Genomic DNA, 19,967 nt, shown 5'->3' with positions numbered 1-19,967 from the left:
GAACACAGTAGCCCCTGGTAAGCTTCCCCAGAACAGCCAGGGCAAGCAGGATTATTAAGCAATATTCAGAAACCATTGTAAGTTGCTATAAGTAAGTTGTAAAGCAGGTGAGCATTTCCTTGTATCAGGGCTTCGGCAGCTGCTCGCCCAGGAGCCGGGCCCCGCCTGGGGAAAGGCCGGCGGCTCCGCGGCACCCGGGCCCCTGCTGCCTCGCAACGGGCCGCGGCTCCCGGCGGAGGGAGGGAGGCGGCGAGCCCCCGGGGCGGCGGGGGCCGAGCCGGGAGGGCGTCGCGGTGAGGCACCGGGGCAGCTGAGGGGCGGCGGCGGCGGCTTTTTGCCGGCCCCGAGGGAGGGAGCGAGAGAAACAGCCGCCAGCCCGGCCAGGCCGCAGGCTGGGGCGGCCCCCCCGGGCCTGTCCCCAGAGCTTGTCCCCAGGGCGGCAGCCGCTGGGACAGGGAGGGAGGGAGGGAGGCGGGCAGGAGCAGCGCGCCCAGAGGTGCCGGGGACGTGGCAGCAGCTCTCTGGGTCCTGCGGGGGGTGTCGTGGGGACGGGCGTGGCCTGCGCCATCTTCCCGGGCCTGGCGGGGAGGCCGGGGGCAGCGCTGCGGGCCGCGGGGCGGGCGGGAGCCGCCCAAGGACGGGGGGTGCCGGGCTGGCGGCTGAGCAGGCCGCGTCCCGGGGGGGGCCGCGTCCCCTGGGGCAGCGCCTCGGGGGGCCGGTGCCCCTGTTAGCACCCGCTGCAGGGGCAGGGCGCGAGGGCTGCGCTGCCGACGGCATCCCCGGGGGTGCGGGAGGGACACAGGTGTGCGATCGCTTCAGCGTCACGAGTGTTCTTCGTACAGAATTTATCTAGGAAAAAGCCGGAGTGTTTTTTAAGGTCTTTGGGGGTTTTATTGGTCAGCTAAAACCAAAGGGGAGGGAGGAGCAGGAGCGTGAGGGGGGTGGGGAAGCTGGTGAATATTAAAAGATGAGGAGATTCACAAGGGCTGCAGGATTTGGTCTCTGTGACACTGGAAACCCAGAAGCAGGAGCCAGCTGCGTGTCAGGCAGCTCTGACAGTGACAGGCCGTGCTGGGCGGGAGCGTGGTGCAGGGGAAGGGATTTAACAGCCATGTGGCACCAGGTGTGTGCTGCGGCTATACCCCCTTCTATTTTCCTGTGTTTTCAGAAACAGTCATATACTTGTGTGATCTTTGTATGTCTCCAGTAGTATTCACAGTTAGGGTCCCCCGTATTGCTAATTATGGTCTCCAAAAGCTATAAGGGGAAAATAATGAGTTTTCAAAGTGAAGGGCCTCATGCTTAGGGCCTACCCACATTCATTCTGCCTTCTTGTTTGGACACATTACAACACATCTCCAGCTACATGGTGTTATCACCTGTAGTGCATAGGAGGGACTGTGCTTCTGAGTGAATTTCTATTTAAACTGTTCTCTGCAAGACACCCTTTCTATTTTGTAGCTTAAATCCTAAGGCAAGTAGTAAATACAGCAGAGGATTTTGGTATGCCTCTGTGCTTGAGGTGGTTGGATTATCTCTGCTGTCAGGTGGTGGCTATTGTCCTCGTCCAAACCCCCTACCAGGTGACAGCTGCTGAGATGCCTGGGCTGGACACCTGTCCTTCATTTGCTGTGGTTCTGTGCTCTGCAGCTCTTGCTTGTCTTGGAGAGCACAGCCTCTGGGACGCCCTACCTAAAAACCTTACTACATTTAACATTCATCCATCTCATCTCCTCTGTGTAAAACGCCACAGCATATGACCTGAGTGTAAACCGACGACAAGGCAAGTAAGACTCTAGTTGACATTTTCTCTTTGTCTATGCGCATGCAGATACTAACTTTCTTTAGGTACATGCATACATGAAAAATGTATTTGTGCTCCAGGTGAACTGTTATTAATTGAGCCAGTACCTGACATGTGCCATATAAGCAATAAACTGTGTATATGTGCATCAAATGAGCAGCTGAGCCCGTCAGTAGTCATGAAGGTAATTCCCGCTGCCACATGTCAGCATACTGCCTGTTTGGGGCTGAGAAAGAAGTCAGTTGTGTTTGAGAGCACTAATATAAATGGTCCAAGCCTTGCAAGCGATGCATGAAAATTTCCTCAGTAGGCAGGTTGGCTTTAATGAAAGTGATCTGATCTAAGTGGCTGAGCGTTAATGGTTCACACTAGGCATAAGCAAAGACCTGTGTTTGTAAAGACAGAGAAACTTGTGTAAGGCCTCTAGGTAGTGCTAGTTCTGGCGCCTACTGATACAAGGCCTTTTTCCCTGTGGATTCAGGCAGTGCTTTAACCCACCAGGCTCGGACATAGTCTTAAATACTGCAGCAGAATGCCCACAAGGGTTGTCTTCCGTATGGAAGTCCCCAGGAGGGGTCCTCCTGCCTTTGCTTAATTTCAGCTGCATACAACCGGTTGTATGTGAGCTCATGATGGAAGGGCAGAGTGTTTTGGTGAGGAAGCAGATACAGCTCTGAGTTTCTTATTATAGAAAACAACAGGAAGGGGAGACAGACACTTGTTTAAAAACTGGAAAGTATCTTAGCTCTTTGTTGTACCCTTTAATCTTCTTATTTTATTTAAAACCACTTCAGCAGCTACAGCTCTGTTTAATTTGGAGAACAAAACCCCAGCAGTTCAACTGTCTGGGGATACTCGAGGCCACAAGTGGAAGGGAAACCCACATTGAGGGCAAGTCCTTTCTTCTTCTAAATGCACGATTTATTGTGAGAGTTATTTTTAGTGCTGTAATCTCTCTGAGTGCTACTGTGAGAAACTGTGCCAGGCAGGCTGGCAGGCTTTGAAGGGCTCGAGAAATGGGATTTCCTGTTCCACCGGCTCAGAGATGACTCTTGCCATTGTCAGGAGCTATTATCGCCTTCTTGCAGCCAAAGCAGATAACACAGCTTCAAGGTCAGGGAAGACACAAGCTTTCAACAACAGCATTCGCAGAAGGAAGAGTTTGCTTGCAGTCAGGGTGTAGTCAGGGACCTCTGCTTGGTCAGAGTGATCTGCACATGGATCCTGGAACCACACAGCAGTTGACGTTGGAAGGGACCTCTGGAGACCTGCTCAGGCAGGTTCCTCACTGCTCTGCCCAGCTGGGTTCTCAGTGTCCCCAAGGTGGATGCTGCACAACCTCTCTGGACTGCCCGTTCCAGAAGCAGCTGCTGGGCAGAGGAGAGAAATTTATTTCTCAGTTCATCAGCTTCACACTGACCTGCTCTTTGTTGTGGCTTTTGTGCTTCTGCTGAGCATTATCTCTTGTACTTGGACACACTTGGGACTAGAAGGCAGTACTGGTCCAGCCCTGGTAGTGTGACACGTTCCTCTCCACGCTGTCCAGAATAGAAGGAAAGCGGGTTGGTCTAGGGAAGTAGCAAGCCTTGGTATAGGAAGCACTTCTAGCTAGAACTGCCAGCTGTGTTTGCACTAAAGTCTCAGATACTCTTGAAAAGTATTCAGATTGAGACAGTGGCTTGAAATTGCAGTGTCTATTCTGGATAGTTCCTCTGTGTTCTTAAAGTCAAGTCAGGTTTCAGAATGGTTGAAACTAAGCTGAAACAAGGCACTCCTGACTCAATAGCAGGATGTGCACACTGGAGTTACTTGGAATTAGATTCTGGTATTGTGCTGTTTGTGAGAATTGGCTTGGTCAAGTCTTGCTATTTATATAAATAGTACAGTGGAATAGTGACTTCTCGCCTGTCTGAAGCAAATTACTTCCACGGTTCTGATACAGTTTACTGAATCATGGTGCTCACAGTTAGGTGCAAGAATGCATCAGGGAACGTATTGAAGCTGCATATGCTAGAGATGCTTTGAGGATATGTGAAAAGCCATTTTTAGAACTGATGGAGTCCTGAGACCTCACATCACTTTATGGGAGCGCTCATGAGCTCCGGTTCAGATAGGGTTCCTGATCTAGACTCTTGTGTGTAAATGCAGTGTAGGAGGTTGTTTCTCTCTGCCCAGGAGCCTTCAGTTTTAGCACTGAGTTACACAATGAGAGCAGAAATGGCCATGGACTAGGTAGAGCTTGTGTTTACAAAAAAGCTTAAAAAAAAAACCCCAAAACAAAACCCAAAACCTTCAGACTGAAGTCTGGTCCCAAAACCTGACCACTGTCTGCTGAGCTTTAGGCTGGTGTTTTGATGGACTGTGATACCTTTCTGCAGCAGGGCCTCTGCGTAGGATGGTGAAAAGAGTGTTGGGCTGAGACTACAAAGCTTTGGCTTTGTGCCTGCTGTCTGGTGGTGGGCAGCTCCCCTCTCTTATCACTGCAGAGGTAAAGAAGCTGAGGAAGGCAGCAGCATCTCCTTTGCAAAGAGCTTTGAGGATCCCTGTTAGGAGTGTGGTATAAGAAACAGGTAACTTCATTAGACTATTCCTGTTTACTGCAGTTGAGGAGCAGAACCTGGACACTGAATGGGAAGCTGATGTTTTGCCTGAAACACAGCAAGTTTGCCATGGGTCCTTGAAGTTGCTGGCTCCTGGTAGAGATGTTTTGATAACGTGAGCTCTTCAGATGCTGTTATACTTGATGTGAGTCAGGCACATTCTTCTGGTTGTACTGAGATGGCTCAGAAATGTCTCTGGAATGATGCTGTGGAGAGGAGACCTGGACCCAGCACAGGTCTGTGGCACACGGCATGGCTTGGTAGTGTCCTGGTCTTAATTTCTGAAGTTTATTCCCCTGTAGGGAATCCAAATGTAGATTCAAGTAACAATTAACTTTAACCATTCAGCGTGAAGGTGTTTATTTGCCAGATACTTGGATGACATAGCAAGGACGGCTTTGTCAGCACTTTACAGAGGGTATGACTGAAATCTTAATTAGCATGATGAGAGCAGTAAAGAAGGTGCCTCTTGCTCTGCTGAGGTTGAGAGAGCTGCTATCTGAGAGGAAGAGAGCACAACTCTTTCCTTCTCTGCCCCTTGCTTTGCATTAAACGTAGAGCTGGAGTGGGGGCTAAATAGTTCATAACTTACAGCTGTAAAATGGACCCTGTGCAGCCTGCCTGATGTCAGAGATGGTGTTTTCCTGGTACTAGCAGCACTGCTCCTGGGTGTAACAGAGCTACGGGAGGGCCCCAGCAGCCACCTCTGGGAGAGGCCTGTGTTGGCTGGACGAAGAGTTGCATTCAAAGAAGGAGGTGAAGGCCCGTGCTGCTATTGCCTTCTTTCTATATGTATACTCAGTTTAGCTTGCTAGGGCTTGGTGCTGCAGGTGCCTGTGCTCAGAGGCGGTGGTGGAGGAGTCGGTGCTCAATTTGAGACTGAAGTATTGCCTCAGCCACGCTCCAGTGGTGGTGAGACCTGGCCAGAATGGGGACTGTTTGCTGCTCCATTAGGTTCCCTGTGCATGTTCTGCAGGTGTGTTTTTCACCCATGAAGTGGCAGATCCTTTCCTGTCCCCTGCACTGGGAGGGGTGACCCGTGGAAGGTGCCATCCCCGTGCGGGGCACTGCCAAGAGCGGGGCTGCATGGGGGCACCCTGGGGGAGCACAGGTGGCAGGCTTGCTGCGCTCACAGGCAGCGTGCTCTGGCAAGCCAAGTTCTTCAGGTCTCATTCTGCCAGTGCCCTGCTTTTACTAACCAGGGTAACCCTGCTCTGTACATTGATACTAATGTGACACATCACATAGGGGACTTCTCAGCAAAGATTATGTTATACACCCCCCCACCCCCCCCCAAATTTTTCCTCAGCTATTTTACTGCATATTCTCTGCTTTTCCTGAGTATCATTCATTTATGAATAGTGACTCAGCAGCTGCTGCCTGGGTAAATGCTGTCCTCTGCATCTTGCCCAGGCATATATTAGTGAGATGTCTTCTGATTTGACAACAAGAGGAGGAGGTAGGAGCAGCCCTTGAGGCTTCATCCTGTCACATAGCAGTGTGAGTGATCGGGTGCTGGGAGCTCTGGGGTAGAACAGCAGCCCCCCTGCCTGCCCTGAAACACCCCTGCGGGAGTGTAGGTCCTCTTGAGCAGCAGGTCACACGGTGGGGATGGAACTGGAGTAGAACAGGCAGCTTGCTGCTTTTTCCCATAGGTGCCAAAAGCAGAGTGCAGAGACTGTACCTGGAGCTGCCTGAGCTTGCTGTAGATGAGCTGGTCTGGGTGTGGGAAGTGGCTGGGCTACGTTAGCTGGCGGAGCTCCAGGCTAATGCAGCTCAACTGGATCCCGTACCCAAGCCAGCTTATCTGTGGGTGCTTCAGGTATCGCTGGGTGATGCAGAACCAATTCGCTCACTACTGCTTCGGTGTTCCCAGGAGCCAATGTTTCGGTGTGTTATTTGAGGCAGCATAGACATACTCCCTGGCTTGGAAGCATCTTCCCCTTGGTTGAGTAAATTTTAATCAGTCTGTCACTTTACCTCAAGGCAATTTAAAATAAGAAGCCTAGACTGAATGGGAGCATGGGTCAATAGGGGTATATGCAAATCTGAGCAGCCAGTGGTCTTCTTGTTCCCTATAAAATCCTGGCACCCATAAGGTTTGTGTCCTGGCAGCAAACAGGGAGTTGCACAGGGAGTTGCACAGTTTAAGATAGAACTAGCAAGTTGTCTGATACCGTTAGGATTGGCAGTGGGATGGCTGCACGCTGTGCTGTTGCACAGTGCTCCATGTACCTACCATGCAGTATCCCCACTTAAGAGCTGAGTGATTGAGGAGGGTGGTGGTACACCAGTTCCTGTTTGGCTGTCGGGCTGTGTGAGAGAACTGTTTGGATTTCCAGCAACTTTGCAGCACCTTGTCTTGCATGAAGGAAGTGGTTCCAGTGGTTAGTTCAGATACTGTGGCTGAGATTAAGTGCTGACTTAATTTTTTCCTGCTGTTCTGTGAGAAGATCTGTGGTGGGGTCCCCATCCCTGGAGGTATTTAAGAGTAGAGTTGACATAGCACTTAGGGGTATGGTGTAGTTGGGAACTGTCAGTGTGAGGTCAGTGGTTGGACTGGATGATCTTCAAGGTCTTTTCCAACCAGTACGATCTGTGAAGATAGTTAAGCAACCTTCAAACCCTCCGAAACCCCCGTGTTAACTGTAGTGCTTGTAGCAACTTAACTAAGCCCCGAACTCAGGTATGTCTGATCTGCAAGTCACTGGGGGAGCAGAGGATGATTACAAGGAGAGACTTTGACTTGAGTGCAGATCTTGCCATGCCTGTGCGATGCCCAGCCAAGCTGTGCTGTGCTCTGGCTCAGCCCTGGTCCTGCACGCAACCGGAGTACAGTCCCTGTCCCTGCAGCCTCTTCTCACCAGTGTGCAGACAAGTTCCCTGGCTTGGTGTGCCCGTGCAGCATGCTGTGCCTCTTCTGTCAGTTGGGGTGCTGGCTGAAAGGAGGCAGTGAAAAACACAGGCTTAGGCCAGGCTTAGGCCATCCTTTTAAGGAGCACATGGAGACTGTGTGCGCATTTCTGGCCCCTGTCCTGGGAAGAGGTAATCATAGGAAGCAGCAGTACAGACACTGCCCAGACAGGGAGCTGTGCATGTCAGTTAGGCAACTGAGACACAAAGCAACACTGAGGGAAGGAGTCATCACCTTTGTACTGCTGGATAGTTAAAAGAGAACCAGTAATGTCTGTGACTTATGCAGTAGAAAAGACTGCGTAGATTTAGTTGGTCAAATCAACGTGGCAAGGGCAGTAAGACATAGAAAGGGAACTTGTAGCAAGAAGTATTTCAATACATGATAGTTGTTGCTTCAGCTGATAGAAATCTGTACAAGGCCATGGGCCTTATTGGGTTAAACTAGCTGTAGATCTGACTCTGAATTAGCAATAATTCTGGCTTCAGGTTCCACTTCTTTCATTTTGCTGTGTTGTGTGCTCAGTTCAGAGTACTGCAGTTGACAGCTGCTGGATTATCAAATAGTTCCAGGGTTTTGGGTTAGCTGTCAACTTCAAGCAGAGAACAAAATGGTGTTGCTCAGGGAGAATTCCCTCAGCAGATTTGCAAATACAGGATTCATTGGGACTCTTGTGGCTTGCGATACCTGGGAGTTCAGGGCAGTGGCTTGCAGTGTTTCCTCCTGACCCAGTTTATATGATGGTCTGCCCTGAGCATTTTACACTGGAGAAGAATGAAAACCTTAAGAAAAGTTCTTAGTTTAAGTGCTGTTTTAATTAAGTTTGACACACTAGCCCTAGCTTTTAATCATGTTGCTGGCATGTACAGGTTTGATTTTGGTTAGTGACCCAACCAAGGGCCAGCTACAGCCATTTATTTTTAAAAAATAGCTCTAAAAGTAGTTCTGCCAGTTACATTTGGAAGTATGTGGGCTATGGAATCATACAAAGGTGTGAAAGCAGATAGAACCCTGATCTGCAATTTCAGTGGAGTTGCACTGCAAATTTGCTTTAGGAAAAGGGAAGAAAGAGGAGAGCCTGACAGCATCTGTAAGCCAGAATGAACAGGACTGTTGCCAAACGGCCTCGTCTGGGAAAGGGGGCCGAGAGCTCTAGTCTCCTTAAGTTGTGCTGTCCTGTAACAGAAAGGGCTCGCTACTCCATGAGTGTAGTTTGTGCTTGGTCTCTGTTTAGTTCACCCCAGGCTGTGTTCACGTGTAGTTTCTGCTTGCACTTGCCTGCTCCATCTCCTGGGGAGGTGGGCAGCAGTAGGATGGAGTCAGCCAGGACCTATATATCAACACTGGCCACATCCAGCGTGAAAGGTTATCACAGCTCCTGAGGTGTGAGTGGTAACAGGTAGAACCAAGTGTCATTATGTCACTTGAAAGTGTGTTTTGCATGAAGCTAAAACTTCCCAGGCTGCCTGTTGCTTCCACAGCTGCTACTGCTTCACTCTCCACAAGAAAGGAGTGGAGAAACAGGTTGACCTTTGTAGCATACAAAAATCCTGCAGAGATGGTGTCACCCATTAGATGTTGTGTGAAGCAGCTGGAGATCAGTTGTGCTGCAGCGCTTTGTGCTGGGCCCTGTACAGTGCCCTGCTGGTGGGCTAGTATGGAGAAAAAACGGTGTCTAGAACACAGAACCTTCCTCAGAGAGAACTGAGTGGCAGAGATGTCTCTGCTCTTTGCTTCCTAAAGACTTGTACAAGCTGCGTCATGTGCCTGCTCTCAGTTTGCTGTGTGGAGGCAGGAGGGGATGAGAGAGGTGTGGATATGCCGCTGTAGCCTGTGTGGCTTCACCATAGCTTTGCAGAGATGTGACAGCGTTTGGTCTCGGTGTGAGGGACACAGCTGAGTTGTTTGTGTGAGGGCAAGAACCACGCATGACCTAGTCCTACTCAAGGGCTCGAGTAGAGCCTGCTACCACAGGAGCCCGGACAGATAAATACTGTGGCATACTACTGAGGCTTATTTCAGTAGCAGAAGAAAACGATGAGTCTGTTCCGTTGTGTTCTTTGATAGTGCAGCAAGGGACAGCTTTGTCCATGTAGGTGTGATAGACAGGGAGGTGTCTGCTGTCCACATCATGCTGATTCAGGAACCGAGATGAAGAGTAGTTCAGTGATTCTTTCAGTTGCTTATAGGAACTCTTGGCTTCAGCTGGAAATTGAATCCAGACCTTAACCTGGCAACAGCACATCTCCAGTGAGCAGATCTGCAAAGTTCCTCGGTGGCATGTTCCTAAAGACAGGTTCTTTCATTTCTCAGCACATCACTTCAGAGCAGCTCTTTTCAGATGCAAATGCTACATTTCTTTCTTTGATAATGAAAGGAAAGTTGTTCTGGCATTTCTCCTCTCTCCTGATATAGCACTAAGATCCAGCATGGTACCTGCAAACTGAGAGACTGCAGAGGAAGCCTCCATCACACAGACTGTCACCATTGTGCAAGCAGTTCAGAAGCTAGATTTGCACAACTTGTGATTTGTGGTTGATTCTGAGCTCTTCTGTCCCGTGGTGTGTGGTGACTTCTATGAGTGCGTGTTCTTGTGCAGGTTCTTTGTCATCTAGTAACACGGGAGCACAGGTTGCAATTTTTTCCTTGCTCAGGAAACTTAAGAGTTTGTTTACAGACACTCTTTCCCCTTCCAATATTTACTTGTTTCTGCAAAACTTCTAAAAAATTTCTAATCCCATTGAAACTGATTGAAATCAGCCAGCAGTTCAAAAATGTGGGGTAGGCAGGAGAAAGGGACAGGCAGATGGAGTCTTGCTTAAGCTTTCTTGATTTTAGATATCTGGCTTTAAAAAAAGCCTGTGTTTTCATTTCACAGGCCAGAAGTCTTTCACTGCAAAATAAAACAACGGTTTTATAAACCACCTGAGCTATTTATCTGAGGAGCACCTGGATCAGAAATGGATGTTAATCCAGTAATAACAGATAATTAAACTGTTACAATGGGTTTTTTAATCTCTCTTCTCCAGATGTAGTTTCGCTTTTTGCCTTCATCAGGGAGATTATAATGAAGCACAGAGGGCTCCTAAGCCAATCAGAATTCCTTGATGGATTGGAGTATTCGTTGTGCTTTCACGTTTAAGCAGTGGTTACACCACAAGATTAACTGCATTCACAGGGTTGCCATCTTGTTACTGAACTCAGCCTATTGGTTGGGCGTAGGCAGAACAAAGGTCTGAGTACCTGATCTCCACAGTGGTCCATGAACATCCGTGAGGCAGGGGCAGGTTTGCGAAGATGTTGAACCAGCTCTTGGGCAGGTGCTGATGGGCGTCCGCAAAAACAGCACTCAGGTCCTGTCCAGTCCTAATGACACCCACAAATTCCTGGCACTCCTGATTTGCCCCCTGAACACAAGGAGATCAGTGAGACCATGAGTTACAGCCTCTCTCGGGCTGCGTTCCCGTGAAGGTTTGCCCAATGCACATTCCCTCTCCAGTGGCTCCGCTTGAGCTGCCTTGTCTGCACACCCAGCGCAGCACGGCTGCCTTTGCCGGGGAGCCCCGCACAGCAAGGAAGGGCAAACTCAGCTCTGCTTGGTTTGGAGCAGGGCAGGTCCGGACCATTCCCTGAGTGTCTCCTGTTCTACCCTGCAGCGTGTCCTAAGTGTGGCTTTTGACCTTCAGTCCGTCACGGCATGCAGCGGGGAGTTTGTGGCTGGGAGCGCGGGATACAACCGTGCCCTGTATCTCTGTGCTGAACATCCACTGCAGAGTCGCTTGCAGTTGCAAGGGGCTAGGCTGTGCAACGCAGGTGATGCTGTGCAGCCTTCTGGTGCCCCAGTGCTGAGCTTTGGGTGAGCCTGAACTGAGCTGGCTTAAGCTCTGAAGTCAAATAGTGGCTCTGTAGTTGAAAAATCTCACCTGGAAGGAGCTTTACCTGTCCGCCTGGGAATTGTGTGTCTGCTTTCTTTTGCCTATAGAGCTCATCAGATTCTTCCCAAGTGTCTTGGCTTCGAGCTGTGATCCCTGTTTGGCAGCAGGATGCTGATGGCTGTTGAGTTTGCAGCCCCCGACTGCTCCCTGCTCTCTGCTTCCTCATGTCACCCTCCTGGGAGTGAAACGAGGCACTCTGGCACAAACCTTTTAAAGGGTCAATTGGTGCAAAGTCAAGGAAGTACAGGTTCTTCGCTGTTCTGCAGACCGTGAGGGTCACTGGTATCACGATGGATGAACTGACAATGATGGATAGTATTGAGGGCTTGGTGCACATCTCGTTTTTAAGATTTGGTCAGAACTACCTATCCGGGCTGCAGTCCTGACTGTGTGCCGAGACTGTGACGCTCTGATCACAGCACAGCCTCTGTCCTGTAGATTTCATTTAAACCAGTTTAAAACACTTTTTAAACTGGTAAAATTATTCGAAAGACATTTATTTTTTGTGGTCTCTTGAAAATAAAGTAGTTAAAGTTTTTACAGTTCTGCTGCAGTGGGTACAGCTGGTCTTTGGGTACAATTTGTCTTCTGCTTCTCATATTCACTCCTGCTGAGACAGGTTTTATAGCCGCAAGGATTCAAATTAACCTTCCTAAATTGTTGAGTGTCAGTAAACCTGGCTGCAAAGGACACAGAGTTCTTCCTGTTAGAGGTTTTATATAGATTTCAGGTCACTGTAAAAATCTCAGATTTTCAATGTCAGTTTACAGTTCTGGTCTTGATTTTCATTTTTAAGTGGAGCCAAGCACAGGGTTCTTATTCATAAAAGTAAATTCTTTTAATAGGCAGACATAAGTGTTCTGGCTGACTGAACACCAGTGGCCCCAAATTCATTATAGAAGACTTTGCAAGGTGAAAATACATTGATTTTTAAAGTAAAACCATCCCTTATGTTTAGTCAGCCAAAACCAGACATACTATCTGCCTCTCTGCACCAGAAACAGTAAAAACCTCTAGCATTAGCTTGCAATAAAACTAAACAAAAAAAAAACCCCAACAGGGTGGCCACACAGAGAATTGGGATGAATTTCTATATTAATAGCTATTTCATTGCCTACTAGACTTTACATGAGAGAGTTAGCTCTTTTACCCAAACTACTCTATAAGCTTTGATGCTTGGGAAGAGAAAGAGTATTCCTTGAGATGATGTTGGGAATGAATCCTATGGAAGTCAGGTTTTTGTGTTTGATACTTGGTCAAGTGGAATTAAAAGGGAGGGGAAAAGTTGTTTAGGACATCTCATCTGCTCAGAAATAGAGCTTTACAAGTGTAAGTCTTTCCTAAAGGTATTCAGTCCCTGCAGAAAGCAGCAGAACAGGACTCCTCTGTAACCACCGTGTGGCCTTACGGGGTCTAATTTAGAGTACATGGTGGTGGAGAGCTGTGCAGCCTTCCTTTCCTTTATCAGACGGAGGATTCACCTTCCTCGTACAGCAGCACTGAAGTCCTTCTGGGGGAGCCCCGGCCAGTTTGTTGGTTCAGGGTGGTAGTTAAATGAGTGACTGGTGCCAAGGACCAGTTTGTTTTCCTTTGTCAGTTCCCTTTTGCAGTCCTTGAGGGCAGTACTTGCTTCAGGGCAGGAGTCTTCTAAGCCTTACTGATGTCAGGTTGAAGCAGTGGTTTCACAGGAGCCAAAGTCCTTTGTGAGATGGCATTTGACCTTTCTGTATGGTGGTGCAGAGGGTTGCTCTCCACTGAGCGGAAAGGCTGTCTAGCCCAGGCGCTTTGAACATTTCCTTTTGAGTTAGCCCAGAGACTGTTAAAAGGAGGAGTTTTATATAAGGGACCCTGCACCGCTGCGTGAGAGAAGGTTAACTGTCTGCGCTGGTGCATGGGAAAGCATCACACTATTTTAATGCCTCTTTTTTTAGCTATAATGCAAAGAATTACCAGCTGATGACACATAGATAAGTGTGGCTAGTTCTTTTTTTTTTTTTTAATTTAGATAGACAAAGCTCTCTGAATGTTTTCTCATCTGAGTGCTTGGCCACAATTTCTGTTTTCTGTGAGTCACATGTGAACCTAGCTTTGAAAAGTCTTATTGTTCATGTCAGCTGTCACAACCAGAACAGTTCTTCTGTCCATGAAAAGAATGGAGACCCCCATTAGCACACTGAGGGGGTTTTGCCAGCTGTTTGGTGTTTTTCTCACTTTATACCATCAGTTCCATTGGGAATATTGGGGTTTGTCTGTACTGCATACAGCTATATCATGTAAAGATACCAGATCTGCCTTTAAATCCTTCAGATACTGAGCTTGTGCTCAGGCACTAGTGTTGCCACAGCAGCATGGGTAACTTGGCCACACCGCACTCTGCTGTAACCACTGCCAGCACCCAGGCATTAGAACTAAACTGTCTGGTGTTGCCACTTGTGCTACAGACACAAACATTGGTTTTATTTGTTTGTTCAGTAGGTTTGAACAGAATAAAACAACAGTCTATTCCTCTGTCCTCTGTTTTGACAATGGAATAGTATTTTTGGAGTTTTTCTGTTAACAGCTGAAATGGTGAGCTAAGGATTGGCTGGGATGAGTTACAGGACAGATGTGAGTGAAGGCTTGTTTAATGAAGCATGGCTCTGTATGAGGTCGGCATACTTAGTAAGTGCTCATAAAGTTTTGTTCTTTTATGGGTTTACTTGTTTCTTGAGTCTTTTCATCTTCTGCTAATGTTCAGGAGCTAATTGTTACCTGACAGCATCCACCTTTAGCCCCTGATCATGTCCAGAAGCACCTTGGTATGTGCATGTTTGGCCAGAAGTCCAGGAAGGGAGCTGAAAGACGTCCTTCTCCTTCCTCAGATCTTCTTGTCAGAACAGTGTTGCATAAGAAGCAAGGCTGATTTTCTTAAAACTCTTGGTTAAAAGGTTGTTGTATATAAAATGAGTGTGCTCTGTGGGATCTCAGACTTGAAAGAAGGGTGTACCTCTGATTTTGCTGGCTTGAAGTAGAAGATGCCTGACTCAATTTACAGCTTGCCACTGCAGGACCTTTATTAGGGTTGGGGTGAAGCTGGTGCTGTGATCACTACAAGCTTCCTTGCCTTGAGGTTGAAGCTAAAGGTGGCTGTTCTCTGCAGGAGACGGTGGCACTGTTCCTGCTCCCCCGAATGGCCAGAGGTAGCCCATGGAATGGGCACGAGCTGCTGACCGTGCTGCTTGCTTACCTGCCACTGGTATTTATTCCAGATGGCATGTATGAAGAAATTATTTTCCTCTGGTTTTTATTTAGAGGTGCTTATGCTTGGATTTCCTAAGGATGCTGCAGTCTCAAAGACTGACTGATAACAACAAAACAAGGGGGGAAAAAAGTTTCAGCTTGCTATAACATTTCACCCCATTGCTATAAAATTTATGCAACCTCAGCTCTTCAGCACATCACTCGTGTGTCCAGAGCACCAACTGTCAGGAACACAATCCTACAAGGCATACTTATAACTATTGTTGGTTTGAAGGGAAATACTTCAGCCCTCTGACAGCTTGCGCTCAGTGCCGTGGTTTTAGGCCGTAACACTAGTTAGGGATTCTGCAACAGCAAATGCAAAGCTGAGTTTAGCAAGGCAAGGCCTGTAAAAGGGGGGAGGCAGGGGGAGTGGGTGGGGGTGTAGGTAGTTCAAAAGGTGTCTTCTAGCAGTGTTTAGTTATTTTTCTGGGGTGTTTTGTGGTTTTTGTTTTATTTATTTAGCAACCCTTGAACAACAGTATGGTACATCATGACCTTTAGAGCAAGGGGGGGTTGAATGTAACATTAAGGAGCCTGTGTTGTTCTGACAGCACTTCAAACAATTTACAAAACGCATTTAAAGCAGCCAATATGACAATTCCTCAGTGTTTGAAGACCTAAGCCTGGCTTCTAGATACAGGGGGATTCAGACCCAGTGCTTACAGTGTGAGTAGTCAGGGTTGTGTTGCAAGCATGGAAAGTCACTGACGGACTTCAGCAGCATCAGCCAAGCAGTTTGAAGATTTAGTGGCACTTCTGTATCTAATGTTACTACAGCGTAACTCAGTAATCTCTGAAATATGTTTGGCCACCTTGAGGCTGAGCTTTACAGTAACATCTACTCCTGACAAGAAGAACATTAGTGTTGGCACTGTTTCAGTGTTTTCCTTATTCCCACTGCTAAACCCAACAAGATAGGCTACACTAAAATAGGATTCATTATTTGTATTCTTGTTAACTGCTTGTAAAATATAAAAAGATTACCCTGCTAGATGAAGCGTCTATTCTTTCAGGAATAGCAAATCTCTGCAGAGTAAACTCGGGACAGCTGCCATGAACAACAGCAGCCTCTTCTAGTGGTAGCTTGGTACTTGACTATTCTCCTGGTAGCTGAATTAAGGGTTTGCTGCTTTGCACCAACACGTGGGTTCCCAGACTCCCTCCGGGGGCCCGTCAGTTCTCCTAGGGGAAGCTGAGGCACTTGATACAGCTATCACTGTGCTGTGATCTGAAAAGCAAAACCTGTAGCCAAATCAGTCCTTCCAGAGAGAGTGCAACTGCCTCTTGAACAAGTCAAACCTTTCCCAAATGTGTATAATTTTGAAATGGCCTTTTAGAATTAAGACTGCAGATGCATTTTTACAGGTAGATAAAAAATTACCAGAAATACTTGGCTTTGAGTTGTTCTTGCTCTTTCTTACCTTGAGCTCTACTAGATGCTTTCACTGCAAGTAGCACAAGGGGCCTTGCTCCGACCACTGCTCCTGGCCTCTGGTTTTCCCTTCAGACATTGCTGCTGGGAGCTGTAATGGACAGGCTGGCATCAGCGTGGATGGAGGCAGGAGGGGACTACTGGTGTGGGGGCCGCAGGACGTGTTAGGAAGGAGCTCTTGAGCAGCCTGTGTCAACAGCACCCAGAGGAGCAGGTCAGGGGGACTCCAGAACATTTGCCTGCAGGTTCTCAAGGTAGCCACAGTCTGGAAACAAACACCACAGGTCAAGTCTGGGCTCACAAAGTTTGAGGTTGTTTTCTCTCTCTCACTCCTCCACTTCCCTTCTCCTGTGTGCGTGTCTTTTTGCTCTTTTTTCTGAATTTTATGACTTCTTGCTCTTTTTCTCACTTGCACATTTTTCTTCCTTTTATCTGTTGTTGCTCTTGAGTACTTCTTCACAAGCTTTTTTTTCTTCCTTGTGCTTTTTCTTTTTTTTCCCTCCTTTCTTGCTCATGCTTTTCTTTCCCCTCACTTGTGTTTTTCCTTCTCCCCCCCCCACTTGCTCTTCTTCTCTCTATCGACTTTTACTACAGTTACAGACCTCATTCAGGAAAACCTTCTAGGATTTGTGCCAGGTTGGTTATTAATTGATGTATATACCTCAGGATAATGACGAAAACCAGTAACAAACAATGCTCAGAGGCTGCCACAGGTTTGATAGAAGCACAATTGGAAGCAAAGTTTGGCATTTCCCCAACTGGAAATGCTGACTGCAAGAATTCAGTAAAAATGTGAAGGAGAGTAGTATCACGGTCCAGGTACAATAGTGTATCCACAGATTCTGCAATACAGTATTTGCCACAAAATATCCAGCAGCCCACTGCATTTGCAGACTTCATGTACAAACAGGAAACTCTCCCAAGTGTTGTTTATCTTTGGAGCATTTATCTTCAGATTACCTGGGAAGGAGATTCTTAGCAGTACCAGAAAGAGCAAGGAATAGATTATAAAATGTAAGATTACAGGGTGGAAGACAAACAATTAATTATTTATAAAGCTGGCTGACAGCAGGGCCAACAGCATTCAGTGGTGAAAGGGAAGCTGCATTAGTGGATTTCACTGATTTTTGACGCTGCAAACACAAAAACAAAGCTTGTGGCCGATAGATTTGTTTTTATTATTATAGAACAGATGAACTAAAATAAGCCAACAATATAATTTTATGCCAACAGCCATCTTTCTAGCACAGGCAGTGACTGACTCAATGTACCCTTCTCCCCCCTCCCCGGGCCTCTGTTTGATGGGAAGCAAGTGGTGGTGGCTCTTGCACACGGGTTTGGGACTCCAGTGATCTTACTCTTTTGTTTGTAGAGGTGTGCCTGGGAAAAGAGGAGGCAGGGGAGCAGAGAAAAGAGTATATATGCTGTAGGAGCAATAAGCAGAAAGGCTTGTGGATCCTCTTGCACGTTCACATGTTGTGACCAGGTAGATGGGACAACTGGAGAATCATGCCCAATTTCAACACGTAGCAAGCCCCTAGTTGCTACTCTAGTCAAGCCAGGAGTTTCTTCCCGTTTCAAGCTAACAAAGGGCAAGATGCACTCAACTGGGGAGTTTTTGGCAGGGTAAGGGGCAGTCTATGTAAAACCAAACCAAAAAACCACCCCCACCCCCCGAAAAAAACCCCAAACCAACCTGCATTTTAAGCCACTTCAAAGTAAAAGTCACTTCTTATAATATAATAGATACTTTTTAAATGGCAGGACCACCATCCTAGAAAGACAAAGGGCTTGCACTCAAGACCAAAGAAAGAAAAACAAAAAACAACCAACCAAACAAAAAAAAACCCAACCAAAAAAAAAAAAAAAAAACCAAAACCAAGAGTGGCCCCACTCTCAAGCTTGGCTCTTCTCTAAAAACAGCACTCGTCATCCATCTGAATAGGTAAAAGAGGAGTGGACAGAAAATAAAATTGGTGCAACTTCTCGCCAGGTGGCGCATTAAATCAAAGCTCCATACAGTCCCGTACGACTACACGTCCTGTGGTGGCAGCATAATTTCTTTCAGCTTTCATTGCTGTATATGTCTGTATGTATATCTGAACATATACATACACATACACACAGAATATATAATATTGTTTTTAATGTTAGTTTTGATCCTGCGGGAGGGCTCATCTCTCTTTCACGTGGTTCTGTGCTCCTGCGCTGTTGCTGCTCCCGTTGCCGCTCCCATTACTGCTGCTCCCGCTGGTGCTGCAGAGGACCTCTGTGAGGTCGTCCATGATGGTGGTCTCTTTAGGGTCCACGAGGTTGAACTCCCTGATGAATAGGATAAAGTGTGTGTAGAGTGTGTTTAAATGTCCGTGCAGCTCCAGTGCCAAAGTCTCCTTAAAGTGTGAGGAGTAGATATGGGCCAGCACATGGAACAGGTACTTGCAGATCTTCTTCACTAGGGACTCAAAGGAGTTGGGGAATTCCTTGCCTGAAAGGAAGATGGAGAAACACTGTGAGAGCTCCAGCTGCTGACCTCCAGCCCCTCCGCAGCATCTGCTTGGGCTGAGGTCTGGGTAAGAGCAACTAGCCCACCTTATGCACCAGACAACTTGTGGGCCCTGTGTCACCCTCTTACCTTCTTTTTACAGGAATTCAGGAAGAATCTGAGGAGGTTTTAAGCATTTTCATTTGAAGTTAAGTTTTAAACCCTAATGGTTCAAAAATCAGGAAGCAAGTGTAATCATTCTTTAAAGCTACAACGTTTTTTTGTTGCTGCCTGTAAAAACAATGAGAGTCCTTGTCTAGTTTGTGCAGGGCTGGCAGATTTTTCCCCTGGAAGTACATAATGCTTGGGAGACCAATTCACAGATCTTGAAATGGAAGCTAAGGTACATGGGCCTTGGTAGTGTGCAGCAGTCTATGTAACTACCTCCCTCGTTTCATTTTTAAAATTCTATCAAAGGGGAAAAAGAAACAGAAGGAAATACTGGGCACCTTTTACCAGGTGCAGTTGAAATTGTGCTTGCTGGAGCAGTGCTGGGCCTGCATAGTCAAAGATAATTATTCAACAGCTGCTTGGGTAACACTGAGAGTGAAACAGAGGCAAGCAGAAGCACCACACCCTGCTGTGCTGTGCGTGAGGCACAGCATGACGTATGTTACTGGTGTAAAGTGCACCTTGGCCACACGGACAAAGCACTTCCATGAAATGTCCTCATTGCTCTTGAACAAGCGTATTTTTTTTAAAAAAAAAAAAGTCAACTGCAGCTGGCTTACTAGGCACTGCCTCTTTCTAGATATCAAGATGCTTGTAAGCAAAGGGTACTAGCTTAGCTTTTGCTATATTGTAATGTCCTGCTTCCCCAATTTTCTGCTGAAGTGGCTGAAGGAACCAGCTGATTTTAGTCCTGGTTACACCCACCTACAATAACTGCACATCTCTATTTTCTTCCCCTTAACCAAAGGCATCGTGTGTAGCAATCTTGTCAGGATACAAATCTGAGTTAAAATTACTTTCCTATTGCTTTTCAGTTCTCAAAAATCAGAGTCTTATTTAATCTTTGAAAGGGAGGGGAGACTGCAAACAATCTGAGATAAGGGCTCGTTGGGCAAGAAAAAAAAGCCACATTCCTGGCAATCCAATTTATTTCCCTCTTAATGTGTCAGAGCTCTAAAGGAAACAGTAAAACATCATCAAGGTTAAATTTTACTAGCAGCAGTCTCTATTGAACACACACACGCTGACAAATTTTTATCCTCTCTGAGTACAGGCTAGAAAAATCTTACAGTGCTTGAAGAAAAAGATGGACTGATAAATATAAGCCAAGGGCACAGGATTGTGAGACTTTCACCCCAGTTCATATGCCAACAGTACAAGTCTTTCTTACTGCAAGAATGAACCAACCTTAAAATCTCCCTTACCAAAAACATAAAAAAAAAAAAAAAAGTGAGAAAGCTGTCTGGTATTAATACATATGCTGAGTGCCAGCTTTCACCTTATGGC

At 47.0% G+C, this 19,967-nt stretch overlaps 1 protein-coding gene across 2 annotated transcripts in view; it reads right to left on the bottom strand.

The window, feature by feature from the left end:
• Positions 1-17,107: 17,107 nt before the first annotated feature.
• Positions 17,108-19,967, bottom strand: part of MOB2 (MOB kinase activator 2) — a 114,753-nt gene continuing 111,893 nt past the window's right edge. The window contains exon 5 of one of the 2 annotated variants that reach the window (XM_074918222.1): positions 17,108-18,452. In XM_074918222.1, coding sequence (XP_074774323.1) covers positions 18,142-18,452 — 311 coding nt within the window. In that variant the 3' untranslated portion in view covers positions 17,108-18,141. The remainder of the gene's footprint in view (positions 18,453-19,967) is intronic. The other variant, XM_074918223.1, reaches the window with a different exon arrangement.

Source organism: Athene noctua, chromosome 14 (genome assembly GCF_965140245.1).
Source record: "Athene noctua chromosome 14, bAthNoc1.hap1.1, whole genome shotgun sequence".
In the NCBI taxonomy this organism is placed as follows: domain Eukaryota; kingdom Metazoa; phylum Chordata; class Aves; order Strigiformes; family Strigidae; genus Athene; species Athene noctua.
Note: the sequence above shows the minus strand (reverse complement) of the source record. Positions and strands in the feature narration are given on the sequence as shown.